At 38.7% G+C, this 26,048-nt stretch overlaps 2 protein-coding genes across 2 annotated transcripts in view; both read right to left on the bottom strand.

Moving 5' to 3' along the window:
• tmem8b (transmembrane protein 8B) overlaps positions 1-7,492 on the bottom strand; it is a 35,293-nt gene extending 27,801 nt beyond the window's left edge. The window contains exons 1-3 of the mRNA XM_035657775.1: positions 7,363-7,492; positions 3,058-3,247; positions 2,316-2,523 (exon numbers count right to left, since the gene is read on the bottom strand). Coding sequence (XP_035513668.1) covers positions 2,316-2,523; positions 3,058-3,247; positions 7,363-7,447 — 483 coding nt within the window. The 5' untranslated portion in view covers positions 7,448-7,492. The remainder of the gene's footprint in view (positions 1-2,315; positions 2,524-3,057; positions 3,248-7,362) is intronic.
• Positions 7,493-10,956: 3,464 nt separating this feature from the next.
• Positions 10,957-25,934, bottom strand: mccc2 (methylcrotonoyl-CoA carboxylase 2 (beta)). The gene is made up of 17 exons (XM_035658696.1): positions 25,727-25,934; positions 24,040-24,106; positions 23,517-23,601; positions 23,055-23,156; positions 22,691-22,818; positions 22,138-22,250; positions 21,213-21,326; positions 20,946-21,010; positions 20,154-20,253; positions 19,958-20,053; positions 18,638-18,710; positions 18,464-18,540; positions 15,463-15,529; positions 14,987-15,143; positions 13,691-13,805; positions 12,353-12,438; positions 10,957-11,406 (listed from the first exon to the last, which is right to left on the bottom strand). The coding sequence occupies exons 1-17, from the start codon at positions 25,856-25,858 to the stop codon at positions 11,289-11,291; spliced, it is 1,695 nt and encodes a 564-aa protein (XP_035514589.1). The 5' UTR covers positions 25,859-25,934; the 3' UTR covers positions 10,957-11,288.
• Between the last annotated feature and the right edge of the window lie 114 nt (positions 25,935-26,048).

Raw genomic sequence — 26,048 nt, 5'->3', positions numbered from 1 at the left:
TTTAAATCTGTTAGTGGTGTTGCATTGAACTGCATTATATATGTGTGTGTGTATTATATATATATATATATATATATATATATATATATATTGAATGCTTCTATTTACACACATTAATAAAATGAAATAGGAAGAATTTAACAATGTTAGATAGCATTAGATTGTAAACATGACTAATTATGCTAATTTACAAAACAAACAAGCAAATGATAATTGTATTAGTAAATAATGTGTAACAAATATCAATTTAATTGTAATTTTTATATAGATAGCTTCATTGTACTGACACTAGACTGCCTATATCCAGCATTTTATAAAAGGCTAATATATACTGGCAAACCACTATGTCAAGCCCAAATTATAGTGATCATCATAAAATAGTAAGATCTTTTTAAGTAAGTGCAAGAAAAGAAACCCCTACAGAATTGTGATTGATTATATTAAGATTTAGTCTTTTTCACTCAATTCCCACAACCTTTTTATTACTGTTACTACAGCCTAAATCTACATAGCGTCACCATAACCCAGACATAAGATAAATTGGTTGCCCTACACTCTGATGAAGTCATAACAACAAGCGTCAAGGAGCACAAAGATGCTTGGATGGATGGGTGAACATTCAATATACTTTACTTCTCTTATCACTTCCCATCAATTTCCTCATTTACACTCATTTACACTGAGCTTTGTATGATGTGTAATTACTTCAAATCAGGATGTGATGCACCTGGTCTTGATATGTGAGTGATGGGAAAAGTGTCTGCATGGTATCAAATGTGGCTTTTTGTCTTTGTATTGACATTATGAGGTAAAAAAAAAAGAGTGAATAATTAACAAACAAATCCAATCCAATAGTTACTACGTGGAGGTATACAGGTGAAATAGTTCACAAAATATATGCTCACATACAGAGAATAATTACTCTCCAATATTATATATAATGTGGGCTAAATTCAGCATTTGACTGAGATTGCTATAAATTCAGTGTGCATCCCCTCTGTTCTGCTTGCATTGCTTCCACACCCTTCCTTTCTGAATTGAAAACATCACATCTTGGTTGCTTGAAAATTGCTTCAGAAAGCAGAATCTGGAAAAGGTACATTATTTCCATCTATACAGTGTGTCATTGGAGGCTAGCCACATTTTAGCCATAGCAGCTTCTATTCCCAGTGCCCCCAAAGCAAACCATTTATTTTGTTGCAATGTTGATAGCAACTTTTGATGATATTTTTGATTGTTGTGCATTCCAGGTAAACCTTTTTCAGCCAGTTGAAACCACAAAGGAAGCACAACTGAACACCATGCCAGAGACAAATAAATTGCCTGAAATGGAAATCAGCAGGTGTTTATGTGGCCAAATAGGAGAACATGATGAGATGAAGAAAAGCTCTCTGACACTGTTTTGCCCCTTTAAGCTCTGCAGCACAAGCTGGAATACTAATCCCAATGAATACTTACATCATTTTTATGTTAAGTGACCATGAAGAAAATATTTTTGATGTAGATCTCATTTAAATAACATTACATAACACTTCAGTTTTACCAGTCCTCATTATTGAGTGATGCATAACAAAACAGTGATTCAAGCTTTTCATTTGCTTTTCATTTTCTATTTTTCTCCATGCTAACATCCAGGGATGGTGTTGTTGGTCTGCTGGTCAGTTGGTCCACTACTTTGGTCCAAACAGACATATCTAGACAACTATTCATTGGATTGCCATGGCATACATGGTACTTAAAAGGTTGAATCCTATTGATTTTGATTAACTCAGCAGGTAAAACGTATCACTTATCTAGTGAAATATATCAACATCTATCAGAAAGACTTACATGGAATTTGGTTTAGCTTCATGGTTCCTGTACAATGACTTTGGTGATCCTCTGACCTTTCCAGTAGCACCACCATAAGGTTGATATTTACGGCTTTGAATTAGATATGTTGACAATGAAATTTGCCATGAAATTTGGTTCAGACATTCATGAAATAGCTTTGGTGATCCATTATAAGGTCAACATTTTTAGCTGTACTTAGATGGTAAACATTATACCTGCTACAAATGTGCATGTTAGCACTGACATGTTAGCATTTAGCTCAAAGCATCACTGTGCCTATATAGAGCTGATGATAGGTGAATCTAGTTTACTTAAGCAGTAAAAGCAACTGTGGCTGGGCAGACAAACTAAAAAAGACAGTTTTGTCCCACCATTTGTTTATAAGTGGGCACCTGGGAAGCACAGTGTAGCAACTATATTGCCAAAATTATAACTCACAGATGAAACTATGACATTTATGTGTGATAAATGTTCAGGCTCACCTTGACTGAGATCTTGCCTTCATCCTTGGGTAAATGTGCAGCCAGGAACCAGTCTCCAGGGAGCGGGCTGGTCACATTGAATGCTCCTGTTGTACGGTTTGGAAGAGTCCAGGTAAGAGTCACAGCAAAGGATCCTGGGACGACTGTATCCCGAGGGAAGCTGGTGTACAGGGGGTTGATTACTGGAGGAGCCCCCGACCTGAAGTACCTATTAATCACAAATTCAATCCACGTTAGGCCTAATATTTTCTCAAACAACAGAGGCATCTGCCAAATCTAAAATCCATCCATAGGATGACAGCTGAAAGCACATATGGCATTTTCTATTTAAAACTTGAAACATTTAAATCTGAATCATTAATGAGCTTATCCAGCCCCACATATTTGACTGTGATAACCACTTACACGTCAATCATAACATCACAGGTTCACGGAAGAGTCACATGAGATACCACATGACTAACATTGCTTATCAAAATGATAAAATTAGACGGGCAAAATTCAAAGCTGAAAGCAGCTAATGCTTTAACAGCAGTTCCTCCATATGTAGAGGCAGCCAGTAAAAGCTGACACTGATCAGGTTTAACCAGCTGCTATAACCTTTTTCCCACAGGTAAAGTGTAGGCTATAAGATGCTGATTATTATCTTATCTATTTATATCCCTGCTGAAGGAGCAGCCTTCAACTTCAACAAAAGAAAAGCTTTAAGATAAAGAAAGATGTTGTGACAAACTCGTCTTACACAGTCACATTGCGGTTTGGGCAGCTGTCTCCGAACGTGCCCCCCTGCTCCTTGAAGGTGATGAGGTTCCATACGGCCATCATGGTGTCGTCAGGCACATTGAAGTGGAACAGTTCCACACTTGCAAAGGAGTTGAAAGCATTCAGCTTACGAGGCGTGCGGGTGAAGTATTCAGTCACAAAAAGGCAATCTGTAGGTAACAGAACCAGAGGAAGGTGTTACTGAATATTTGTAAGGATAAATATGAGGAAAATAAGGAAATATTAAGTGTTATATTTGATCAATTAGAATCAATTATTATAATGTTTACCATGTTTACCACCTTAGTTTGGTGTGTTAGCATGCTGAGGTTGATAGGAATGTCATTAGTTGTGCAGGTGTTTGGGAATAAACCAAATTGGACAAATTGAATTTTTTACCTAAAAAGTCTGAGAACCACGAGTATCTGTACCAGAATTTTTGCTAATCCATCTGGTACATGTTGAGATATTTCACAATATAAGTGAAATCTTTGACCTAGTGCCTACTAGATTTCAGATCGATATATAGCCATCCCTAGCCACACTGCTATCGTGGTTAAGAGGTAAGATTCAGACTTTTGCTTATCAAGACTGAATCCCAAGTACAAAACCATTTGCCAATTTGTCAGCACTATCATTCTTGTAAACAGAACAGAGGCATAAGCGGCCTCTCTGACTTAAGTCTATAACGACAAGCGTCTCCTTGAACCCGCCAGTTTGTGGAGAGCTAGATCATCTAAATATGTGATCAGAGACTTTAACTCCTTTTAAAGCAGCTGAGGGAGATGTATGCATGCAGGCTCGCGTCCTGCATAATGTCAAATCCTTGGATTACATCCACCGAAGGCTCTGCATATAAAAGCTGCAGAACAAGTGACAGGTGTAATCTCCCATATTACCTACATGAGCCTGGCTGGCTTCGAGCAACCCAGCGGGTGGGCAAAATCTGGGGGAAATTGTGTGTGAGTCATTTAATTGCTCTACTAGAACATACTGCATCTGTTAGATTAGTGTTATCACGAATATAAACATATTTAGATAAAGAAGGAGGCAGCGATATATCATTGGAACAATGTGGAGGCACCTTGATGTTTCACTGGAGGAGAATGTTTTCCATTTGTAACACACTCCCTTTGTGTTTGTGCTTGTCAACCATCCGTACTTGGAATACCTATGGTGATGTCTTTCAATGTTTTTCTTTCTTTCGGGGGATAATTTATTTCACTCGCAATTTGTACAAAAATAGTACAATTTCACAATACTGTTTTTTGGGGATGCAATGAAGAGCCTGTGCCACTAAAACAGCGTGAGCCCAATTCATTTAAGAGTTGCAGTGAGACAGTAAGCCAGCTCACTGTACTAATGCTGTCATTTGCAGCTGCATGTTTTTTTATTGCTTCTGCTGTTTTACCTTGATGATGACACATGGTAAAGAAAACCAAGTGACCCTCGCCGAGGCGTGAATGCATAAAGGAAAAGGTTTTTGTGAATGTGCAGTGTGTTCTAATGTGTGTTAGGAAAAAGAGAAAAATGGTTCTGCTCTACTCCTCTCCCCCACACTATTACCAGTCCTCAAAGCTCGCACTGGCTCTCACCTATGGAAGCAACCTTGAATACTAAAGGCGCAGAATAAGGAGGCAGAAACTCAGAAGAATGAAGCAATCTCACTGTCAAGAGCTAAAGCCTAATCCCATACAAAGCTCAGAGCCTTAATTTCACTCTCATCCCAGCCTTCTTCTGGTCTGCTATCTGTGGTATATGATGCCTTCTTAACATTAAATAAGGTCTTCTTTGCCCTACATTGACACATATGACTGAGGCTGAGGAGAAACTAATCACAATGTAACAGACGTTACAAGTGCTATAACTCAATAGGTGGAGTGTGGCGCTATTGCTGGAGTCTGCAGTAAGCCCACTGTATGATCTGCTTGTCTGATTGGAAACAGACAGGGTTTCTTCCTAACTAATTAAATTCTCATCTTTATTTTTTAGACTTTTTCTCCAATCTTTGCTCTTTTATTGTAGTTTTACCTTCATAGTGTACAATTATTTAAGTATGGTTAAATTACTCTGATTGAAATGCTCACAACTCAAAGACATACACCATGGGATTTGTAAGGAGACATAGCTTCGTATTAAGGGGTCAAACACAAAAGAAGTTGGGAACTGATAGTGTAAACAGCTACGTTTTGGTATGTTGAAATGCTTGACAAAGGTCACTGTGACAAAATGTAGCTATCTAATAGCTGTTTTTAGTCATCATTCATTCTCCTACATTAGTTACAATAATAGATCAGTTTTCTGAAATATACATTTTATTGGTAGTTGTCGCAGCCTCGTGTCTGCCAGTTGTCATGTTAATGTCTTGTAAGTACAAGATGCAGTTACACAATTGACAAGACAGGCTACATTTGAAATATCTGTTGTTGTGACAAATTAAATGCATGACTGAAACCAACATGCCAGGTTATTATTAGAAAATTCGAATAATAAACGTGCATGTCTATTTTCAAACCCCCTCTATGTGAAGAAAAAAAAGATTCTACAAAAAAATAAAAAAGAACACAAATCTCGGAGACAATCCAGCAGGCGCACACTGTGACTACACTTAATGTGAAGGTGTAAACATGCCAAAATATCTAAATATGCTTGTTTATTTGCCAGCTAAATGAATTCATTTCATTTGAAGATAAAAGGCAGCAGAATGCTTACAGGCTTTCTTACAGCACGACACTGAATTCAGTAATCTTTTCAATGAGCGCCTCCCAACCACTGTTTTACCCTGTTAGAGGCTTAATACAGACATAATCCTGCTTTTTGTCATACAACTAGAGGTTTATCCTTGAATGCTTAGCTGGATAGTCTTTAAACTTGGATTTCTTTTGAAACAACAAAGGTAAAGGCTGCTTTCAAAATTCCTCCTATTGAAGGATCTGAATTTTAAGATATTCAAAAGCAGATGCAAAAGAAGAATCATCTGCAACAACAACAACAACAACAACAGAATTTGGTGTAAACTGGCCGTCAATTTCCACTATCCTTTGCTTCATGTTCTCCTCACCCACCGAAGAACAAATGCATCAAAAATCAAACACACAGCCATGAAAATTACAGGACCTTCTTCTTCCAACCTCGCAGACGTCAACACCAGAACTGTCACATGTGAAATACCAAGATCAATACAAAACACCCTATCTATCTAGCACGGATAAACTGACTTCGAGACATTCAACCAAACATCAAGGATCTTTTTTAACAATCATACTGCATTCTCCTCTGTATGAGCACCTATTCTCAAATATCACTTTGATCCTCCCCACACTGGTGTATATTAAAACAAATAACCCCAGCATGCCAGAAAGAAGGTAGAGAGGGGGGAATTGATCTGGATGTCTTAAACCAAGTCCAAGGATTTACCTAAACTGATGGAGCAAAACAGCAACAAGTCTATCAGGGGGACTGCAACATCCTCGGACAGAGCTTTAAGATCTCTGGTGATCACAGCCAGTACAGCGTGTGCTGTAGGTATGGATTCATTGTTGTCCCACAATTGAGCTCTGAGGTTTTTGTTTCACACCTCTGTCTTGAAGCAGCAGAGACAGTCTTGGTGGATGGACACCAAAAACTGTACAAAAATACTCTTTAAAGAAGGGGGGGAAATATATATACAGAAAGAAAAAACATCTTGTAGTTTTGGGTCACATTTTATGATCAGATGAGTCTAAATTAAAGGGATTTAAAATGTTTAACTTCAACATTGCCACAGTATCCAGTTAAATCTGTACATTTTCAATGATGTTGAATTAAAAACAACAACAATTTAACTCAAACATTGCCTCACTGTGCGATAAATCCGCTCATATTTCGCATCATGCCAACGTGTTTTAACTTACTACAACAACGAAATAAGAAACAAGCAAAAGGGAACAACAATGAAAGCAGTCCAGCCCGACGTGTTTTTCCTGTGGCCACAGTATCGTAGCGTACAACCTATAGGGGCATCTGTCAATGTGTTGCGTGCCATTATTAGCAGCAACCGTCCCCATGCGTCACCTAACTGAAGCCAGTCTCTGTTCATAAAAAAGGGTTTTTTTTGTGTGTGTGTGTTGAGACTAAAAGCAGCAGCTGTGTGGATGTTCAGGAGGGCTGAATTTCACAACCGGAGACGGAATGCGATGCCTGCTGCCGCTGCTGCCGCTGCTCTCCGGCAGGATTTCAGCACCCCGACAAAAAGGAACAGCTCCTCGTGAATCAAAGCAACACACAGTGAATGGAAAGCACTCACCTCCAAGAGCGCAGAGAGAGGTGTAAACAAGCAAGAGGAGCCTCGGAGGGCTACATCCTGAGCCCGGGCGCTCCAGTTGCCACATCGTTAAGAGCAAAATATTTAGTGATAGGGCTCCAGCCCGGGTGCAGTTCTCAGTCGCTGTGCTGGTCTACATTTTTTCACATTTTTGCCAACGACCAGCTGTTTGTGCATGACGTAATTCAGACGACGGCGGGACAGCGCCTCCCCTTTGGCTTTGATTTGACAACCTCAATATGTCGACTTGTTTTCATTGGACCTCCGGCCCTGTCAGTCCGGGGGACGGTGCAGACGTAGATTGCACCACAAGGATCGTCACTTCGGCGTCCGGGCCACCACAGACACACACACACACACAGGGCCGGGTGAGGAGTACCAAGGCTAGCCTCTTCACACTCAGGTCCTGGGGCAGAAAGTTAGGGTGAGGTGGGGGATAGAGCGTCTGACCTGGCCTGAGCCTATGCAGCCTTCTGAACTCAGATATGTCCTATATCAGACTGCTTTTATCTTAGCTTCTTCTGCACTGCAGTGTGTTTCTTTTGCAACAAAACCGGTGTTTCTATCCATTAATATGTTGGAATCATTCAGCTGTTTCTTTGTATCTTTCATTGTGTGAACCCCCCCCCCCTTTACATAGCTAAAAAAGAAACTTAACATTTTTTTTATCACCTCCATACTTCTCTTAATGTCCTGAGAATTGCTTATAAACATGATTTTGGGCTGATGCTCTGTTTCAGAAGTCTGGTACAGAAAATGATGCATTATATTTGATGAAATCTCAGACTGTAAAACATGGTGAGGTACATTCCCTAAGGTTTATATGCTCCATATCTGTGGTTGTGTACTTTCTACACAGCACCACCATTCACAAATGGCAAATAGGTGGATTTGGATTTTGGTTATTGTTTTGTAACAGAGGGAAGAGACAATATTGGTTGCTTTGCACTTATATATAATATGTTTTACAAGCACAGCAGTTGATTATGTGCAACCCTAAACAACGAGGAGGTAAAACCAATGTAAACAAAACTAAAAGTTAACTGTTCCATGGACAGATAGGTACAGTTGCACTTAACGGAAAATAAGAGACTATCAACATTATTGTGTTGTTGTTCAGTTTTATTCAAATTAAAAAACAAGGGATGTCTTTTCCTCCTGAATTAATCCACAGTAGTTATTACCAGAACTTTGAAATAATAATTTTCTCTTTCATGTTCAGCAGGTGATTGTTCTCAGTGGGAAAAATGAATTGTAGCTTCCACCAATCTCTGCATCAGACAATAATCCATTTCCCTCCAGGAACTGGACATTAAGACTGACCCACATTCTCAGTCGTGATTATTTTTAGGATGTGGGGTGACTTTAACATGAGTCATAACTGTCCGAGCAGATCTGTCAGAAAGTAAATGAGCTCCTGAATCAGAATGGGTATAATTTATTTGACATAAATGAATAATTAATCTGAATTGTTTACAAGAGTATCAACTCAAAAACAAAAGAATCTGACCGATTTTTGTTGTTTGCCTTAACTCGAACATTATTTACACGTGTCACAAGTGTAGTCTAATTAAAAATGAACAAAAAATATTAATTAAAGTACATTTGGGCGACCAAGTGAGTAAAAATGAGGTAAAATTTGAGAGAAAAGATCATGACTTGTAAGATGTGTGGAGTGCTACATCCCTGTGTCTTTAACAAGGAACAACAAAGCAAGAAAAGTATCATTAAAAGTTGTAAAGCTTGCCGGATCCTCTGGATACCATGACCCATACAAAGCAACCCATCATTTATGGCTGGCCTTGCCATTAAAGGCCCAGTATGCAGGGTTTAGTGGCATCTAGTGGTGAGGTTGCAGGTTGTAACCAACTGATTACCACACTGTAAAAAGATTTTTTTTATTTTTTTATTTAAAAACCCAGTAATATTCCAGCAGCTGGGGCACCAAAAAATAGTGTCAAATAACAGAACAAATACTTTACTGTTATGTGTCAGTAATTTTACATAAATTAAGTAATGCATTAACAGTAACTTGAATTTAGTAGTTGAATCTATTATTTAAACAATATCTGTGAAAAAATTATAGATTTGCAAATGTATTTTAACTGAATAGTAATTTTATGATTATTTACAGTAACAGATCTTTCAGGTTGTCAATGTAAATTCACAGGGTATTTTTGTTAGATTCTTTTATTTTTACAGTGTGACTGATACATGGTCACAAAATGGATCTCCATGTGGAAGGAATCCCTGAGCGATCCAAAGACATTCAAGTTTAGACACATTGACTGCACATGGCCGTTAATGAGAGTATGTCTCTGTGCGTCAGGCCTTTTAATCCAGTGTATGCTGGGGAAGGCTGTCCTTCTCTAGGTTGTCAAGTGTTGTACAACTTCAAAGCCAAAATACTCAACATCAGATGGAAAGCTTGCCAAATATTCTGGGCAGACAAAAGGACATCCTCGTCCTTCTGTCAAAGGAGACCTGGAAGCCACCCAGTGAATGATTATTACAGCAATTAAGAGCAGTCTCGGTCAACAAGAAAGGTTCTTAAGAATAGGGAGACATTTTAAATTGTCATAAATACTTCTTATTCTGACATTTCCTTGGTGTGTTTCTTCTTGAAAACATGAATGAGACAAAGCTTTTCTGAATCATCAGATTTCAATATATCTGGAAAGTTTTGCTTACTTCAATAAAATCTGAACTTTCAAAACTGGTTCATGCTGTTTGGTAATGCCTCCCACGGTGACATTCGGTGGAAGAAGATGAAGGCATGACCAGCAAACCAGTTTTAAAAGCTGGTGGTAGGAGGTGGTGAAGGATGTGTGTGTGGGTGGTGCACATACACACATGCACTTCATGGCCTGAGTTATTTCTGCTCTCCCCAAGGTGAGGCTCTCCACAGCTCCAGTGTAGCAGCCACACAGTCACACACAGAGTAGCTTCGAGTTAAGCATTTTAACCAGTTGGCTTCACAGGAAGACAGTCAAACATTCAAATCCACCACTTCACCTAATCCATGGCCTCTATAAGTCCCATGGAGGGAAAAAAACTATAACTTTTTTGCCAGAGTGAACCCAGATGGTCTATACCAATATGTGAGCATACCAACTGTGTCCAACATGTTCCGTTAAAGAGCTAAACTGACAAAATGGGTGGAAAAAGAGAGGGAGATAAAGAAAAGAATGGCCTGCTGGTGAAGTTAAGCACTGCGACTCAGCTTCGGTACACAGCACACTCTGCCTGCAGCATGCGATCTATAAGACCACATCCTATGCCCGCCTGCTACAACACAATGTTTGTGTTAGTGAAGATTTTTTACTGTGAGATTACATCTATAGACATTTGCACTGAGGTCAAACAAACAAGACTTCCCTTAACATAGCTGAGGGATTTATCGACATTTATCTTGAAAAATATTGAGTGTGCTTCAAACATCCCTTTAGACCTCGGCTAATCACATATTTATAGCTAAACAGCGCCCCCTTATGAAGATTTATTTTCCTGTTTTTTCTCTATCATGGAAATGTGTTCAAAAAGCAGCCACAATGGCCCTGAATAAAAAGACAGCACTTGATGTTTTCACATCTTTATAAATTCACCATTTACAGTATTTGATTAAGAAACCCAATACATCAGAGAGGGGAAAGAGAGGAAGGAAACAGTTTACATTTACACTGGAGTAGTAACAGTTAAGGCACAGCTTATTAGTGGAAATGTCCCACAACACCAGTACACCATCCACTCATATGGATCCAAGGTTGTGTGATTTTTCTTCTTTTTTTTCTGTGTTTGTTGCTCTTAATCTGGTGGCAACTCACAAACAAATCTACAAGGACTAATTAAGTACAGTATACGTACAACTCTGACAGGAAGGTCTCCACACCTACAATGCTAAATGAGCATTACATCCTGAACACTCCAAAACGTGTCTTCTTCGTCGGTGCATTCAGTGCTGCACTGAGGCTAAGTCCCAAAACCATACGAGTATCAGCTGGATCAATAATCCCGTCATCCCACAGTCTGTAAAAAAAAAAAAAAAATCACATTATACCACATAACATCTCAATCATCTGATGCTTCTTGCAGTTCTTGTGCTGTTCCATTATCAAGAGTATGTCTTCCTCTTCTGAGCAAATTCCTATTTTCCATCATCATCAAAAAGAAATCTTCTCTATTTCTATATATTTCTACGTATTCTTACAGTTTTCCCCGCATTCATAACAGCCAAGAAAATCAGATATTAATGGTTTCATACATTAATGACTTAGACAAATTTGGTCAGTTCTAACAGGGCACCAAAGTTTGAAACACAGGCTTTGGTGATTATTATTAGTCAGTCTTTAATAGGCCGTTGATTAGTTCTCAATAGAGCCCAATTCTGTTGACTCACTGGAGTCATCAGCAGTTTCCTCCATTTCCCGCGAGTATCATCTCTACAATAAATGAGTTAATAGCTTCTATTAATAGAGATATCAGGAGGATCATGATGGGAACAGGCAAGATTTTTCTTGTTCAACATCTTCTTGTTGGACACTTTGTCCATTTAAATGTCTTTTGATCTTTCCACCATAGGATGCATATGTTGTTTGTAAGAACGATGTTATCTGATATGTGCTCTGCTCACACTGACCATAAAAAAGGCTTACAGGACTAAATGGAAAGATGGCTTATATTAGTAGAAGAGGACATCTAATGGAGAAGAAATATACTTGTACACATCATAGCATCACTCCTTGTGCATGAAGAGTCTTTGTTGTGGTTTCTCAGTTCTTGGAAAAGCAGGATCATGTAATTTATTGAAATGATCTAAAAATAAATTAGACAAATGCTGATGGCCTTTTGGTAGTCCACCACTGCCCTAGATAGTTATTCCACAAAGTCTCTCAGTAATAATGTAATCAATTCAATCACACACCTGCCTGAGACATACAGTATGACAGTATGATGTGTAATGACCCAACCTCACCTAGCACTGGAGAAGTATGGACTGCCTTCCTCTTCAAACCGCCGCACTATCGGTTCCTTCATGGCAGCCTCTTGCTCTGCTGTGAACTGTAAAAAAAAAAAAAAAAAGAATTGGTGCTGTAGGTTTGCGAAAGATAACTGCTAAAAGGAAAAAAAAAAAACGTTTACAGCAATGTGCACTTAAATGCAGAATTAGGAAATAAGGACCTCTGCCAAAAGCATTGTAAAAGCTGCCTGAATTGTGTACAAGGCGTAGCCATTCCATTTGTTAAGGAGTTAGGTTCCTTGGCTTGAAAACACTCAAGTCACAGTCAATTCTTGTGAAAAGAGTGAAAATAATGAAAACATTGAGTCAATGCTGTAGAGCTTTCCGGTGCTTTTAGTCGATCCTCCTTCACGTACATGGAATGAACTTCTGTAACTATTAGAAACACCTCTTAATATAAAACATTACACTTCAACAGCAACACAAACTACAGCCTCCAAATTGAATTGAAGTTGAATCAACACCTCTCTTCCACAAAAACTGATTATAACCTTCATTCATCAAGTTTTTTATTAGACTGCATTAGTTTTAGCCAGGAGGACAGAATATACTGTACACTGTTGGTGAAACACAGTGAAATAGACAATACACTTTCCAATTTCTAATCGTGTGTCGGTGTCAATAATTAGTTATCTTATTCCTCTCATTTATCTTCCTGATAAAACAATATTCTTGATGACTCAGCTTGAACTCAGGGGTGTATACCTACATTTAGTACATCAAATGAGATTTGCAGGAACACGCCAACCTTACGTTACATTACAGAAGATAAAGACACTCTAACTCTAACCCTAAGTAAAATGAGAGGTGGAAATCAGTTTCAATATTTTTTTTGTTTGGATAGCACTGCTGGCTATATCTACAAAAAAATATCACTTTACCTGTGAATACAAATAGAAAAATTAGAAATGTATTAAAAAATGACTCGTGTTTTTTTTCTACCGTTTCAGTCTTTTAATGCCAAACTGTTTTATACTATCTGAAACACTGAAATATCTCCCCCATTGATATGAGGCATAATTCTGAAGCTATTAATGCACTCTTAATAAACCCATAACAGCATACCTGACACAGTTTAATTAAGGCCATTTGATGACTGCTCTATTCAGGATAAGACTGACATCACTTTAACACTTACCATTGATATAATTTCATCCCTGTATAAGTGCCATATCAAACCACAGCTGAAAGAAAAGTCTTTCTTAATGTTTATGAGTTTGGCAGCAAATGCACAAAAGCTAATGTAAGCCGTTCCAGTGAAGCGCAGATGGGATGAGTAATGTGAATCATTACCTCCTTTCCCTCACGTGCCCTCTGATCCTTGGTGATAGTGGCCAGGACAGTGGCTGCCTGCTCACCGCCCATTACAGAGATTCGGGAATTTGGCCACATGTACAAGAATCGAGGGCTGCGAGAGGAAAATAAAGGAAGTGTCAATTTTCTTGTGTTTGCCCGAGCCAGAATAGTCAGCTAAATCACAAACAACTAAAAAAAAGAGCTAAACGGAAACCTGCAATAATAAAGATCTAATACTCTAGTAATAGTCTAATAATCTGATGACAACTACAGCAAAACATGATTTATGAGAGCTTCAGCTGGGAAAAGTACCACTTGGGTAATACTAAATAATTCAAGAAGTCCAACCAAAGGTGAGCACCAGCATAAATTTTCCAAAAACGCTAAATCATCTCTGCTTACTTTAATTTTACAAGAGAATGCTTGCCACTCGTTTTCTAAATGTATTTAAATGGACAGAAAACAAAAGAGAAAGCTGAGTGAGACGCAGATGAAAAAGTTTTAATTTAAACCAGTCGTTCAATCTGACGATAACTGGTGTCTGAACTAGGATTTAGTGGCATCTAGTGGTGTAGCTGTAGACTGAAACTCCCTTGCTTCACCCTCCACTTTAAAGCACGAAGAAGAAACTATGGTGGCTGCGAAACGCACAAAAATGCCTCAATCTAGAGCCAGTGTTGGGTTTGTCCTCTCTGGGCTAATCTAGAAACTTGGTGATTATATAAAAAGGCTTATTCTAAAGTAACAAAAACATAAGGATTCTTATTTTCAGGTGATTATACACTAATGAAAACGTACCAATAAATATAATATTCAATTTCTGCCAATAAACCTTCCTAAATGTTACACACTGGACCTTTAAGTAAGAAGCCCTTGGCTGCAACACAATTAAAACCATCTTGCAATTATCTGCGTCTCTTCATTCCTACAGAAGCAATACTGTTGGGGGACATTATCTAAAGAAAATAACAGACAATGAAGTGATGTCAGGAAATCTAATTAAAATGCATGTTTATTTATTATAAAATGTTTATTTATTATAAAATGTGTCTAGAGCATTGAAAACCTCTTTTTTCTGCCATTACTTCCACCTAAACAACAAAAATCCCAGTGCATCTGATACATACTATTCTTTATACTGAACAGCATGCACAGTACATTCTGAATGCACTAACAACTCAGACACAGCTAATGGTCCCATTTACATAGGAGGTCATGACCAAGCTTCTATTTGTGATGCTACCCTTGCCGTCTTTTCATTCAACACAGACCACTCATTAACTTTTTTTATACCTGTAGGCTCTGCCACACATGCCATAGTTTCCTGCACCATAGGAGCCGCCAATAATAACAGTAATCTTGGGTACATTGGCACAGGCAACTGCAGTTACCATCTTGGCTCCATCCTTGGCAATTCCTCCCGCTTCATACTCCCTACCCACCATGAAGCCTAAGATATAGATGGAGAAGACAGACTGCAAATAAACACTTTGTTTGTTGTCATCTCAAGGGACAGCATCTACTGTAGGAGTGTTAAAAATAAATGATCAATGTGATATTATCTCTTATTTATCACATATCACACATCGCAGTAAGCAGCTACAGGCTTATAATAAATACAGGGTTTATTAGGTGCCTAAGATCCCATTAAAAGCCACAACACTGACGTGATATTTTTGGTTATTTAATTACTCAAATAATAATTAATACACACAAAACACAACACAAAAGCAACACAACAAAATCTCATGTCAATAATCCCCACTGACCTGTTATGTTCTGGAGAAAAATAAGTGGAATGTTCCGTTGGCAGCATAACTCGATGAAATGCGTCCCCTGAAAAAGAAATTCAAATATTCAGTGAATCTAGTTTATTCTCTCAGCTACACACAAAAAAAAACTGCCCAGAGGATAAACACAAACATGTACTATCACTTCCTTAAAATAAAATGAGGAGGATGGTAATGATTTATTTTTCTTGGCAGATTAAGATATTGACTAAGGAATAAAACCTGCAAATGAACCACAAGTAGAAACAGCTGCAGTGTAAACGCTGAGGTACTTGAGGTAATACACTAGTGTCTGGGCATGCTGCACACATATGGAGGGCGACTTCATTCAAAACCCCACCCAAACTGCACACCATCTATCCAGTCACCAGACTCCACATATCCACTTAATATATCTGCACATATTGGAGTTTGTGCTTTCTCAAGAAACGTTTGGACGGCTCAATCAAATCAAATTAAAAATTAACAGCTGCTTCATGTTCAACAAACCATTAATTGAAGGTGCGGTCAGCGATTCTAATCCAATACACTTTTAGTTAAATTCAGCAAATATATCTCCTCACGGTCGGCTAGCTGTTCCTTCTGTGTTTGCTGAAAAAATCTGGTGTTTGTACACAGCCCTGGCTATGTAAATGGGAAACAAGTCCAAGGCACACGACGCTATTCCAGCCAATCAGCAACCGGAGGCGTTCACGATCTTACACAGGAAGAGGGGAAGGGAAGGGGGAACAGAGATGAGAGGGAAGGGGGCAGTAGGAGCGAGAGTGATGGTAAATAGGGCACATGCTAACGTGTAATCAATTATCAAGAAGGAGAGCCGGCTGAGAAACAGCTAAAGAGGGGAAGGTCAGAAGAGCTTAACTGTAAAAAAGAAGGGTTGTGATCAGACAAGAGCAAAGAGCCGCACTAACATCGGTGAGGCCTTCCAGTGGTGAGAGACCTCAGAGGGTTGAAAGGCATGAAGACAGATGTGGAGGTTGCTTTGTCACAGTTTCACAGAACCAATACCTGTTTGCTAATGTGTGTGATTTGTGTGTGAGGTCAAATTAAATTACTTGCCCAATGCACAGGGAAATTTAGCTCGTTTGCCAAGACATGCCGTTGTTGTGATGTTAGCTATTGTAGCAGGAGCGTTGTGAGTATCAATGTTAGGAGCTGGTGGGTGGCTCTGGGAAACCATTTCCTTTCTGTATGTTAGCTTCGCAGCAACAGCTGATAGGTTACCTTCCTTGTTACAGTAGCTTAGCTACAAACTTACAGTCCTCTCTCCAGTCGCTGTAGTTTTGTAAAAAGAATCTAAACAACTCATTCCTTTGATGACGTTTTAAATTATAAGGGTTGTTTAGCCTTAGCTACGAGAAAGTGACAACCACTACGACACTGTATGAGGCTAGTTGCTGTAGGTGTTGTTGCCTTGGCAATGCACATCCATACGTTCTGGAGGCAGAGCTTCGAAAGGAGCACTGAAGGGAGGGTGTATGTGTTTGGCTGTTGAGACCAAATATCAACAATCTTTCTCCAGAATCACTGACCCCCACCTTTAAGTGCGTCTGTGAGCAGTCGGCCTCACCTTTATCATCATCTTCATTTGAGTCAAGACCAGTCGGGTACGAAATTTATCAACTTGGGAGGAAGGTCATCAGGCTTCACGCTGGCTTTGCATTTGCTAGATTTTACTTTGAATACCAAGGAGCTGAATGGCCTTCAGCCGTGCCAGTAAAATTCACTGCACAACACAGAGCTGCCAGAAGCTTTCGCGCAGGAAAACAAGCACAAAGGACTGTGCACAGTGTGGAGACACCTCATTTCCATATACTTTGTATTGGTGAATTACTCAGGTGTTTTCTTTATTTTGGCAGTTACCTCTGCTGGCTTTCTTTCAGTGAAGCATCCTGCCTTGCATCGCAAAGTGTAAACAGAAGTTGGAGACAGTGTGAAAGATGGCTGCCTATTAGAAACTGTCACTTGGTAAAAAATGATTCATCAGTTTGCTCCCAAATGCATGCACAACAACAGACATCTAATCTTTTTCTGTTCCCTTTCAAACACACCTGGGGAAAAGCTTTTAACAATTGAACAGTTAGCATAATAGAAGCCCAGGCATGTCTTAAGTGATGACAGCAGGTCTCAAAAACAAATCTCTAAATGCAGGTGCTGTATTGATTCTTCTTGTATATGCTCTCTGAGCGTGTCAGTTCCAAATCTGTGTCTATCTGAAACACTGTGTCAGTCCCTTTCGACAGTAATTACACTGATGATATACCCAATGCTCATACTGTCATATTGAGACCTCAGAAAAAAGGAATCAAAGAAACCTTTTTTTCAGGTCACGCTTGTAATCTAATTCAAGATGTGTTTGAAAAACGTATTAGTCTATAATCATAAATTCAGCTCCTCATCTTTCCTAAGCCTGTGTAAAGTTCAGCTCTGTTCATGGTGGATTGGCTTGCAAATTAGGTGAATTATATTGAATGAAAATTATGATTGTCTCTTGTCCATGGTTTCTAAATGCTATGTTATTACAAGATGGCCCAGACAAGTGCAATTTGAGAGCTTATTGTATGAAGAAACTCAGCGTCTTGACTGTGAAAGGTCAGTACAAACCATCTATGAAGACTAAAGCTCCCTCAAGAGAGAAATATTGGTAGTCAGTGTTGTGAGCAGCACATCTCTGTGGAGAAGACTATGCTTTAGTGTTGTGTTAAAGTCCTTGACATTTTTAGGCACAATGCCAGTACAATGCTTACTCCTCTGAAAATTCAACATGATGGTGAGGTTTTTTACGCTTCACACAGGTGTTACCTGTCTGTTCAATATTACAGAATCAAGGCTGTAACACGAGTCTGAACATTTTGCGAAGACAGGGCAAATTTTAGGTTTTCTAATAACACTGTGAAGACACTGAACAGACTCATATTGATGCTTTAGAAAACACTCACTTCTACAGTTCCATTCATCTTTGAGTACAAAAGATATTTACCTTTTTCGCAGACTCTGAAAACAAGACTCCGTTGTTGCCAATGATTCCGACCGGGTAACCAAATATTCTTGAAAATCCTGAACATATATTCAAAGTCGAGCAGTTACATTGGTAGGTCCCATGAGAAAAAAATATGAATGGGATATATGAATAGAAAAATGTTATTTCACATACCGGTAACAAGTGTGTCTCCATAGAAAGCCTTGAACTCATCAAATTTACTGCCATCTACAATTCTGGCAATGACCTGCAATCAAAAGAATGGAGGAAGGTTGTAAAAGACAATAATGCAGAAAATGGAGAAGGCTTGCATAACAAATGTACTGCTGTTCTTTGTTTGTTTGAAACAATATGTTCTGACATGTTACAGGAACCATGATATTCTATATTTTTGGCATTGTCAACAAATCCATTCACTACTGAAGATGTAGGTGGGCCACAAACATATTGTTTCTTTTTCAACAACAGGCAATTTCCTGAACCAGCTGGTCGCTGTAGTTTTTAGCAAAAGTTACTCAAGCAGGTCAACAGTGTACTTGTTGAGTGTGTTTGGTGGTAGTGAGTGTTTATAGCAGCACAAGAGTGGCTCACTGTGTTTTAAATAGCTTTTCAACAAAACAACAGAGGAATAAGGTACATCAGGCTTTGGCTGCACAGTCAAGACTTGGGATTATGGGATTAATTCATTGTTGGTTTTGATCTTTTTACAGGAATTCTTGATAAGAAGATAAATATATAATTATTTAATATAAATGTTTTACTGTTTTAAGTGATTTAAGGGTGCCCTGTGTTGAAAAGCCTATTACAGTTGAAAAACTCCTGTAAAGAGGGAGCAGCCAGTTGATCTTGCATCCTAAATGGACTGCCAATACTGTTCAACACTACAAACACTTTGACATCTCTGGAGTTAGCAGTAATTCTTGCTCCTGGGTCTACATCAAGAATCAAAGGCACAGGCGTTAAAACAAACGAGAACATCTGGCACGCCCTGCCAGAGAGAGCAAAAGCAAAGTGATTGATGCCGGCTGTCCATTATTGACTCAGCTCCTGATAGAGAGACCTGAAAGTTGTTTACAGCGCATTCTCAACCTGTAAAAACACATTTATATTATTCATACATCACACACAGAGGTGCAAAGTGTGTGTGTATGTTCTATAAATCTTGTTTCATGGTGGTATACTACAACAAAGCAATTTAATTAATGACAATGTTCTGATAAACAGACATAAAACAAATGGCAAAGTTATATCTATGGGATCATTTTAAATTGACCATGATGTTGTCCCATGTAGTAGCTTATCAAGGTCACTTTAAAAGTGACTGAACCCAACAGAACAAAACAACTACACATTTAATAACTCCCCACATCATTTAGTTGAAATTATCTGAATTAGTGTGTTGATATGTTATGTGATAATTTGTGGAAATATAAAAGCCATGTCTTCTTGCTTCTTTGAGAATGAGAATGAATGTACAGGAAACTGAACAAATACCTCTCTGACATCAAAGTTGCGTTTCAAGTTATCTCCAACTATTCCATAGAGTTCATCCGCAGGGTAGAGAGGAGCTTCAGTGGGCTCCGTGGTGACCTGAAAAATATAACAGAGTTCATGTCAATAGAAAGCAAAGAAAACTTGACTTGGTACACAATAAAAGGCAATTGGTAATGATTGTTATTACTGGACTGACCTCAATATTCTTCCTATAGTTGAGGCTTCTCACTGCCTTTCTTGCTAGATGGAGAGCATGGTTATCGTCTAAAGCATAGTGGTCCGTCACGCCAGATTTTCTGTAAAATAAGCAACAAATCACTGTGAAACTATTACAGCACATAAATCATTACTTAAAAATAATAACACTAATAGAAGCATATGTTTCATCGATGTAAATGAAATCAAATGATTATTTTTCCATCAATAATTCATTTTTCCAAAAACTACAGTAGGTTATTGTATCGTAAATGTGGATCTTTTATGGCTGGTTTAGTTTAATAAAAATACTGAGGCGTATTTAGTGTGATGAAGAGTAATGACTCCAAACCACAGATTCATCAAAATGAACAATGTTTCGATCCCAGTCAGGTCTTCGCACGTCAAAACCATTTTGATCTGATGGAAATGCGACTTTAAATTACTGTTTTTATCAGAGTCGATTTCCAATTGTCTTGCTTCTTCAAATAGGAAAAACAGATCACTACAATAATGCCTATGACATTACACAACTCAAAGAGGAGAACAACCTGCTCTCTGTGTAACCAGCACTGACTGAAACATATAGGCTGTGATACGGTTTTGAATAATACCCCTGGGATTCATGTTTTTCCCAGTATGTTGATCTAAGTCAGAGGCATTTTAGGGTTGAGTTACAGTATTCCTCTGGACAACAGCTTAATATTTATTTTAGTCTTTAAAAGCCGAAACTCTTTAAAAGAGATCAAAAACCCAAACATGCAATGTAATGAGAACTACTGTTATTCCATACTTGCAGTGAAGATCAGCACCACCAAGGTCTTCTGCAGAAACTTCTTCCCCAGTGGCAGCTTTGACCTGTGAACACAAAAGTCGTAATATATAATATCACCTATAAGCAGTGTCTGCTATGTGGTTGCCATTTACTATACACCTTGAATGAGGTTACAACAAAAAAGTATATGCCTTTCTATCTATTCTATTTCTTCTGCTTAATGTATAATGTTAGCCTGGGAACAGGATATGGATCTGAATTCTTATACAAGAACATTTGACCAACCAATGGAGGTCCTCCTAGGAAGATGGTTCCTTGCTTCCGCACAATAATGCTCTCATCGGCCATGGCAGGTACATACGCTCCTCCAGCAGTGCAGGACCCCATCACGACAGCAATCTGAAGGAGTCCAGAGAAAGAATAAGCCCAATATCAATCATGGACATCAAAGACAAGTGACACCAGTGTAAGATAAATTATGAAACCTGTTTACTGTCAAGGACAACTTAGTTCAAGCAGAGGTTGTAGTAGGAATTCAGATTCAGTATTGATTTTATGTCGTTGCCCTGTCCCTACAGACACTTGTCATTGCGATTAACAACAATGTCATGGGCACTGGACACTCAATCTAGTGGTAAAAGTGCAGCTAATACTAAAATATGCCACAGAAGGAAAAGTTTTGAATAAAATATAATTTTATTCATTAGGAGAGACAATATTAGCATGAATTAATGGGCATTCAGTATGGTGACCGTGTATGAATATTTTATACTGTTTTTAACACCCCTTGGCTTATTGCAGAGATATGAGTGTTAGACCTGACTCCTCTATAGCACCCTCCACATTTATCATCTCTCACAAAAACTGACTTGTTTTTGTTTTGAAACACAATGATGTGTCTTCTTCAACAGTCAATAGCAAGATGGTTTAGTTGCCAGCAGACAATGAAAAGATGAATAACCTACGGCAGTAGAGTTCATTTAAAATTACCTTCTCTGCTCTCGCTAGGATAATTTTTCAGAAAAGCTTTCTGCTTCCCAGAACTGATCCATGAATCAACAAAAGTTAATTCAAATACAACAAATAAACCATCCAAGATGACAACAACAACAGGCAGTAAGAGACCAAAGGTTGACGAGCAAATAATGAAGCCAAGTCTCAGCTGCTCTAAGTGTGTTCAACAATGTTATCAACCAAACATAAGCATCACCTGTGCTATTCCCTCTGAGGACAGCCTGGCCTGGTTGTAGAAAATGCGTCCAAAGTGATCTCTGTCTGGGAAGACATCAGCCTGTCTGGGTAGATTGGCCCCTCCGGAATCCACTAAAGGAGTCAATAACATCAGAATATTTAGAGAGTTATTAACATGTAGCCCCTGGCTGTATTACAGACACACATTATCCCCTTATATGATGAATTGCAGCCTGGAATCCTCAACCAGAGATTTCTGGGGTGTCTAAAGTCTACACCAACAAAACAAAACAAAAAACCATTAGAATTTTTCCCCACAGGGCCCTTTGACTTTGAAACTACTGCAGAGGAGACCTGGCTAACAAAGTTATTGAATTTAATACACTGCTGGGAAAATACAACTTTTAGTACGCTTAGTTTATAGATTTACTGATATACAATATTTCTGTTTTCTCCAGCATGACTAATATGTATAGGTTTAATTCTGGTGGTGAACGTACACTTTATTTTCCCCCTTTTGTAGGTAAAAGTGTTTTGGTTTACCAAACCCTTACAAGAACAGAAAAACTCACCTAAGTAAATGCACGGCAAATGGTTCTGTTGGGCTATTTCTTGTGCACGGAGGTGTTTCTTCACTGTAACTGGGTAGTATGTCCCCCCTTTGACAGTAGCATCATTTGCAACAATAACACATTCCACCCTATGAGAAATAAAAATAAAAAACACTGAAATTTGACAGGTGCATCTTGAGTACTACAGTGAAATCTCACTGGAAATTAAACAAAAGGCATATTACAAGTCACAGAGATGACATTAACACCCCATGTAATTAAATTCTGTCTGTTTTAGCAGCAATATCTGCTCTAATCAAAATGCATGCTATGAAGTATTTAAGTTCTCACACTGTCAGACAGGTTAACACAAAGTGGTGCTTACCCCGAAACCCGCCCAATCCCAGTAAGTATGCCGCCTGCTGGGACTTCCTCTTTACCATACAACTCATGGGCTGCAAACTGGGAGAATTCCAAGAAAGGGGACCTGCAAGAAACCCCCCCAAAAAAGTCATGTAATAAAGTTAATGCTAAAATGTAGAGGAGAAATGCCCTGGCTTGCAATTAAACATTAAACACTTTTACACTTGAGATGCTGAGGATGAAAGCATGAAGTCTGTCGTGAGAATCGATTAATTTAGGGGTGTCCAGTAAACAGTAAGATACCAGCAATGCTATCTCCCTTTCCTCGTTCTCAGTATACAGGGGAGAGTGTACAGCATCAGACACTAGAACTGCCTGCAATCATGTCAAACCAGAGCACTACAAATCTTATGCATTTTGTCTGCTGGGTATGAGTCAGCCATGAATTTTAAATGAAACCAAAGATGGAAGTGGGTGACTCTACCCTGGATCCAGCAGTCTGTCTATACGCTCTCTAGGCAGGAGTTTCCCACGAGAAGTATGAAGTCTTCTGGCTTTTTCTCCCCCACCTGGATTAATAAAAATAAATAGCATGTTAGCAAACAATTTGGCAACAATTTGAATACTCCAGTGTTGCTTTTCAACAGATTAGCTTCTGTCTTAACCCAAATCACAAACCTATACCCTACACATAAAAACTAAGACAAACATTTAGTATGCACATATGCACTACTTTACACTGCATCAACTGTTATGAAACTCACTGTAGTTATACACTGTCATCTAGTCCAAGTTTAAGTAGAAATATCTACCGTAAATAAAAGTGGGGCTGGTTATGTTTGCACACGGTGTGAGAGCTTCCCTTTTTTAATCAAAGCCAGCAAGTAAGGGTGTTTCGTCTGTACTTTCATCACCCGGACTGTCTGAACTTGGAAGTTGGAATTAAAACACAAAGTCACAAATGTAACTTCAGTGTAGTGTGTAATCCGTCATGTGCTCACACCTACCCAATTTAATCTTCTCCGTCCGGCTTTTCAGTTCATCAACAAGAACTTTCATTCGCTCATAATTCTCCTGAAAAACAACAATCAGACATTTGTTTTGACAGAAATAAGATTGGCTGCTGTAAATTAATCCAAACAGGCTGGTAGGAAAATGTCAAAGTAATATATATAAAACAACGAAACAGTGACATGAGTATCAGTTATACTGGTAATGGCAGAAACATAATTAATCAACGATACAATCAAACACCACTCGGCCCCTAACAGTAACCTGCCACATAATCAGTTCCTCCGAATACAGTCAGGCAACAACCTACTCACCAACCAGATTTATAAAGAAAACTACATACAAGACCAGTGTCTTTAACTGAAAACACCCCTGTTAGCATGCAACAACACCCAAGCACTGTCTGAATGGGCGAGCATTGTGACAGAATTTTCTTTTTCCAATTATAATATATAGGTCATGTTATGATTATGGAGCTAATTAAATAGTTAAAGTCAGCATTTAGACCATCATGCAATAAAGAAGTTCACTACCCCCTCAACACTCTCATCAAACTGCTTTTTATAAGAGGAAATTAATAAAGTAATCAACATAGCTCAAAATATAAAGACAATGCATCTGTGGCGCCATCCAGTGACATTATTTGGTGTTGCATGAGTGACGTGGAATTGGTTGTTAGATACTGAATGCACCAGTATTTTAACTAATGCATCGTGTGATTAAAACCATTCAGTTCTGCATTTAGACCTCAAACATGAATAAAAAGTTAGTCATTATCTGCTACCTTGGCCTGGATTTTAGTGGTAAGTAAAGCTGACACTGGACATTAACAGAGGTTACAGCAGGTGTTTATGGTACATTTTGTCCACTGTGTATTTCACTTTCACAATTTTACTTATACACTTAGGTAGATGTTCTCATCTCTGCTCACTGAGTGCATGAGGTCTGTTGGTTGCCACTAGCAAACCTAGGGCTGCACAATTAAGTATGGTATTATCAAAATCCACTGAGTACAATATCCAACTCACAGAAGCTGCAAATAAATACTAAAATGTGTAACAAAACAGTGATATAATGATGCCTGGACTACAAATCTTGTTCTCCAGATGTAAGAAAACATGTTTGTTTGGTACAGACCCCAATGAATGTCATGTCATCAGGATTTTAATAGTTATTCTCAGAGAAAATAAAAAACTGTAATGCAAAAAATGATTATAATGCATATATTGTGCAGTTCTACCTCCACCTGGGATTCACTGTAATGAAAACTCTAAACTGTAAAAATTATAGTTAAGAGGCATAAAATAGGGCTAGAGTGCATATAAGGACAGTGCAGCTTCACTCCAGTGAACGGACTCGGTGGCACACAGACTGAAACCTGCTGGCAGGAGAAAGGTGAACAATAAAGCAGACTGTGGTTATGATGTTAAGACCTTGGGTGCGTACAGTGAAAGCTCAAGGTTTTGACCTCTTGTAGCCACTTTATTAGCCTCTACGTGGTTTAGGAACAAAAAAATAAACATCAGTCTTTATCTTTTCCACATTAGCTGAGCTTAGTGTGACTTTACACTCGTCTGTCAGGTGAGCCGCCTCACTACTTGAACAGGTAACGTTGACATTAGCACTAAAGTGCACCTGCACCGTACAGCTTGGCTAGCTAGGATTAGCAACAAGCTAGCCTACCTGATATTCAGATGACTGTGTATCCGGCTGAGAGCCGAGTCGAGCTACTTTATCGGCGTAGTAAGACCTTGTGCAAGCCAAAGGTAGACTCCTGCTACGGACCAACCACGGTCTGACCGTCCGTAGAAGCATTTTGATGCTCACGTCTCACTACACTTGCAGCTTGCTAGCTAACCTATAGTCTTCTTCTGTGGTTAATGTTCGAGGAGTGAAGCTCCATACTGCCACCTGCTGTTCAAGATAAGACAAGACGAGATGAGCCTTCAGAGGGGAAGTTCAGGTGTTACAACACAGCAGGACAGAAATTAGTACTTATAAATAG

This window comes from Morone saxatilis, unplaced genomic scaffold (genome assembly GCF_004916995.1).
Source record: "Morone saxatilis isolate NCDOM2014 unplaced genomic scaffold, NCSU_SB_2.0 Contig16, whole genome shotgun sequence".
NCBI classification, from domain to species: Eukaryota; Metazoa; Chordata; class Actinopteri; family Moronidae; genus Morone; species Morone saxatilis.
Note: the sequence above shows the minus strand (reverse complement) of the source record. Positions and strands in the feature narration are given on the sequence as shown.

Coding starts and splice junctions, on each gene's coding strand:
- mccc2 (XM_035658696.1), bottom strand. CDS start 25,858: ATGCTTCTACGGACGGTCAGACCGTGGTTGGTCCGTAGCAGGAGTCTA. Junction 20,254..20,945: donor GGTGCTGATCTTCACTGCAA/GTATGGAATAAC, acceptor CTTATTTTACAG/AAAATCTGGCGTGACGGACC. Junction 13,806..14,986: donor ATGTGTGGCAGAGCCTACAG/GTATAAAAAAAG, acceptor TTCCTCTCGCAG/CCCTCGATTCTTGTACATGT.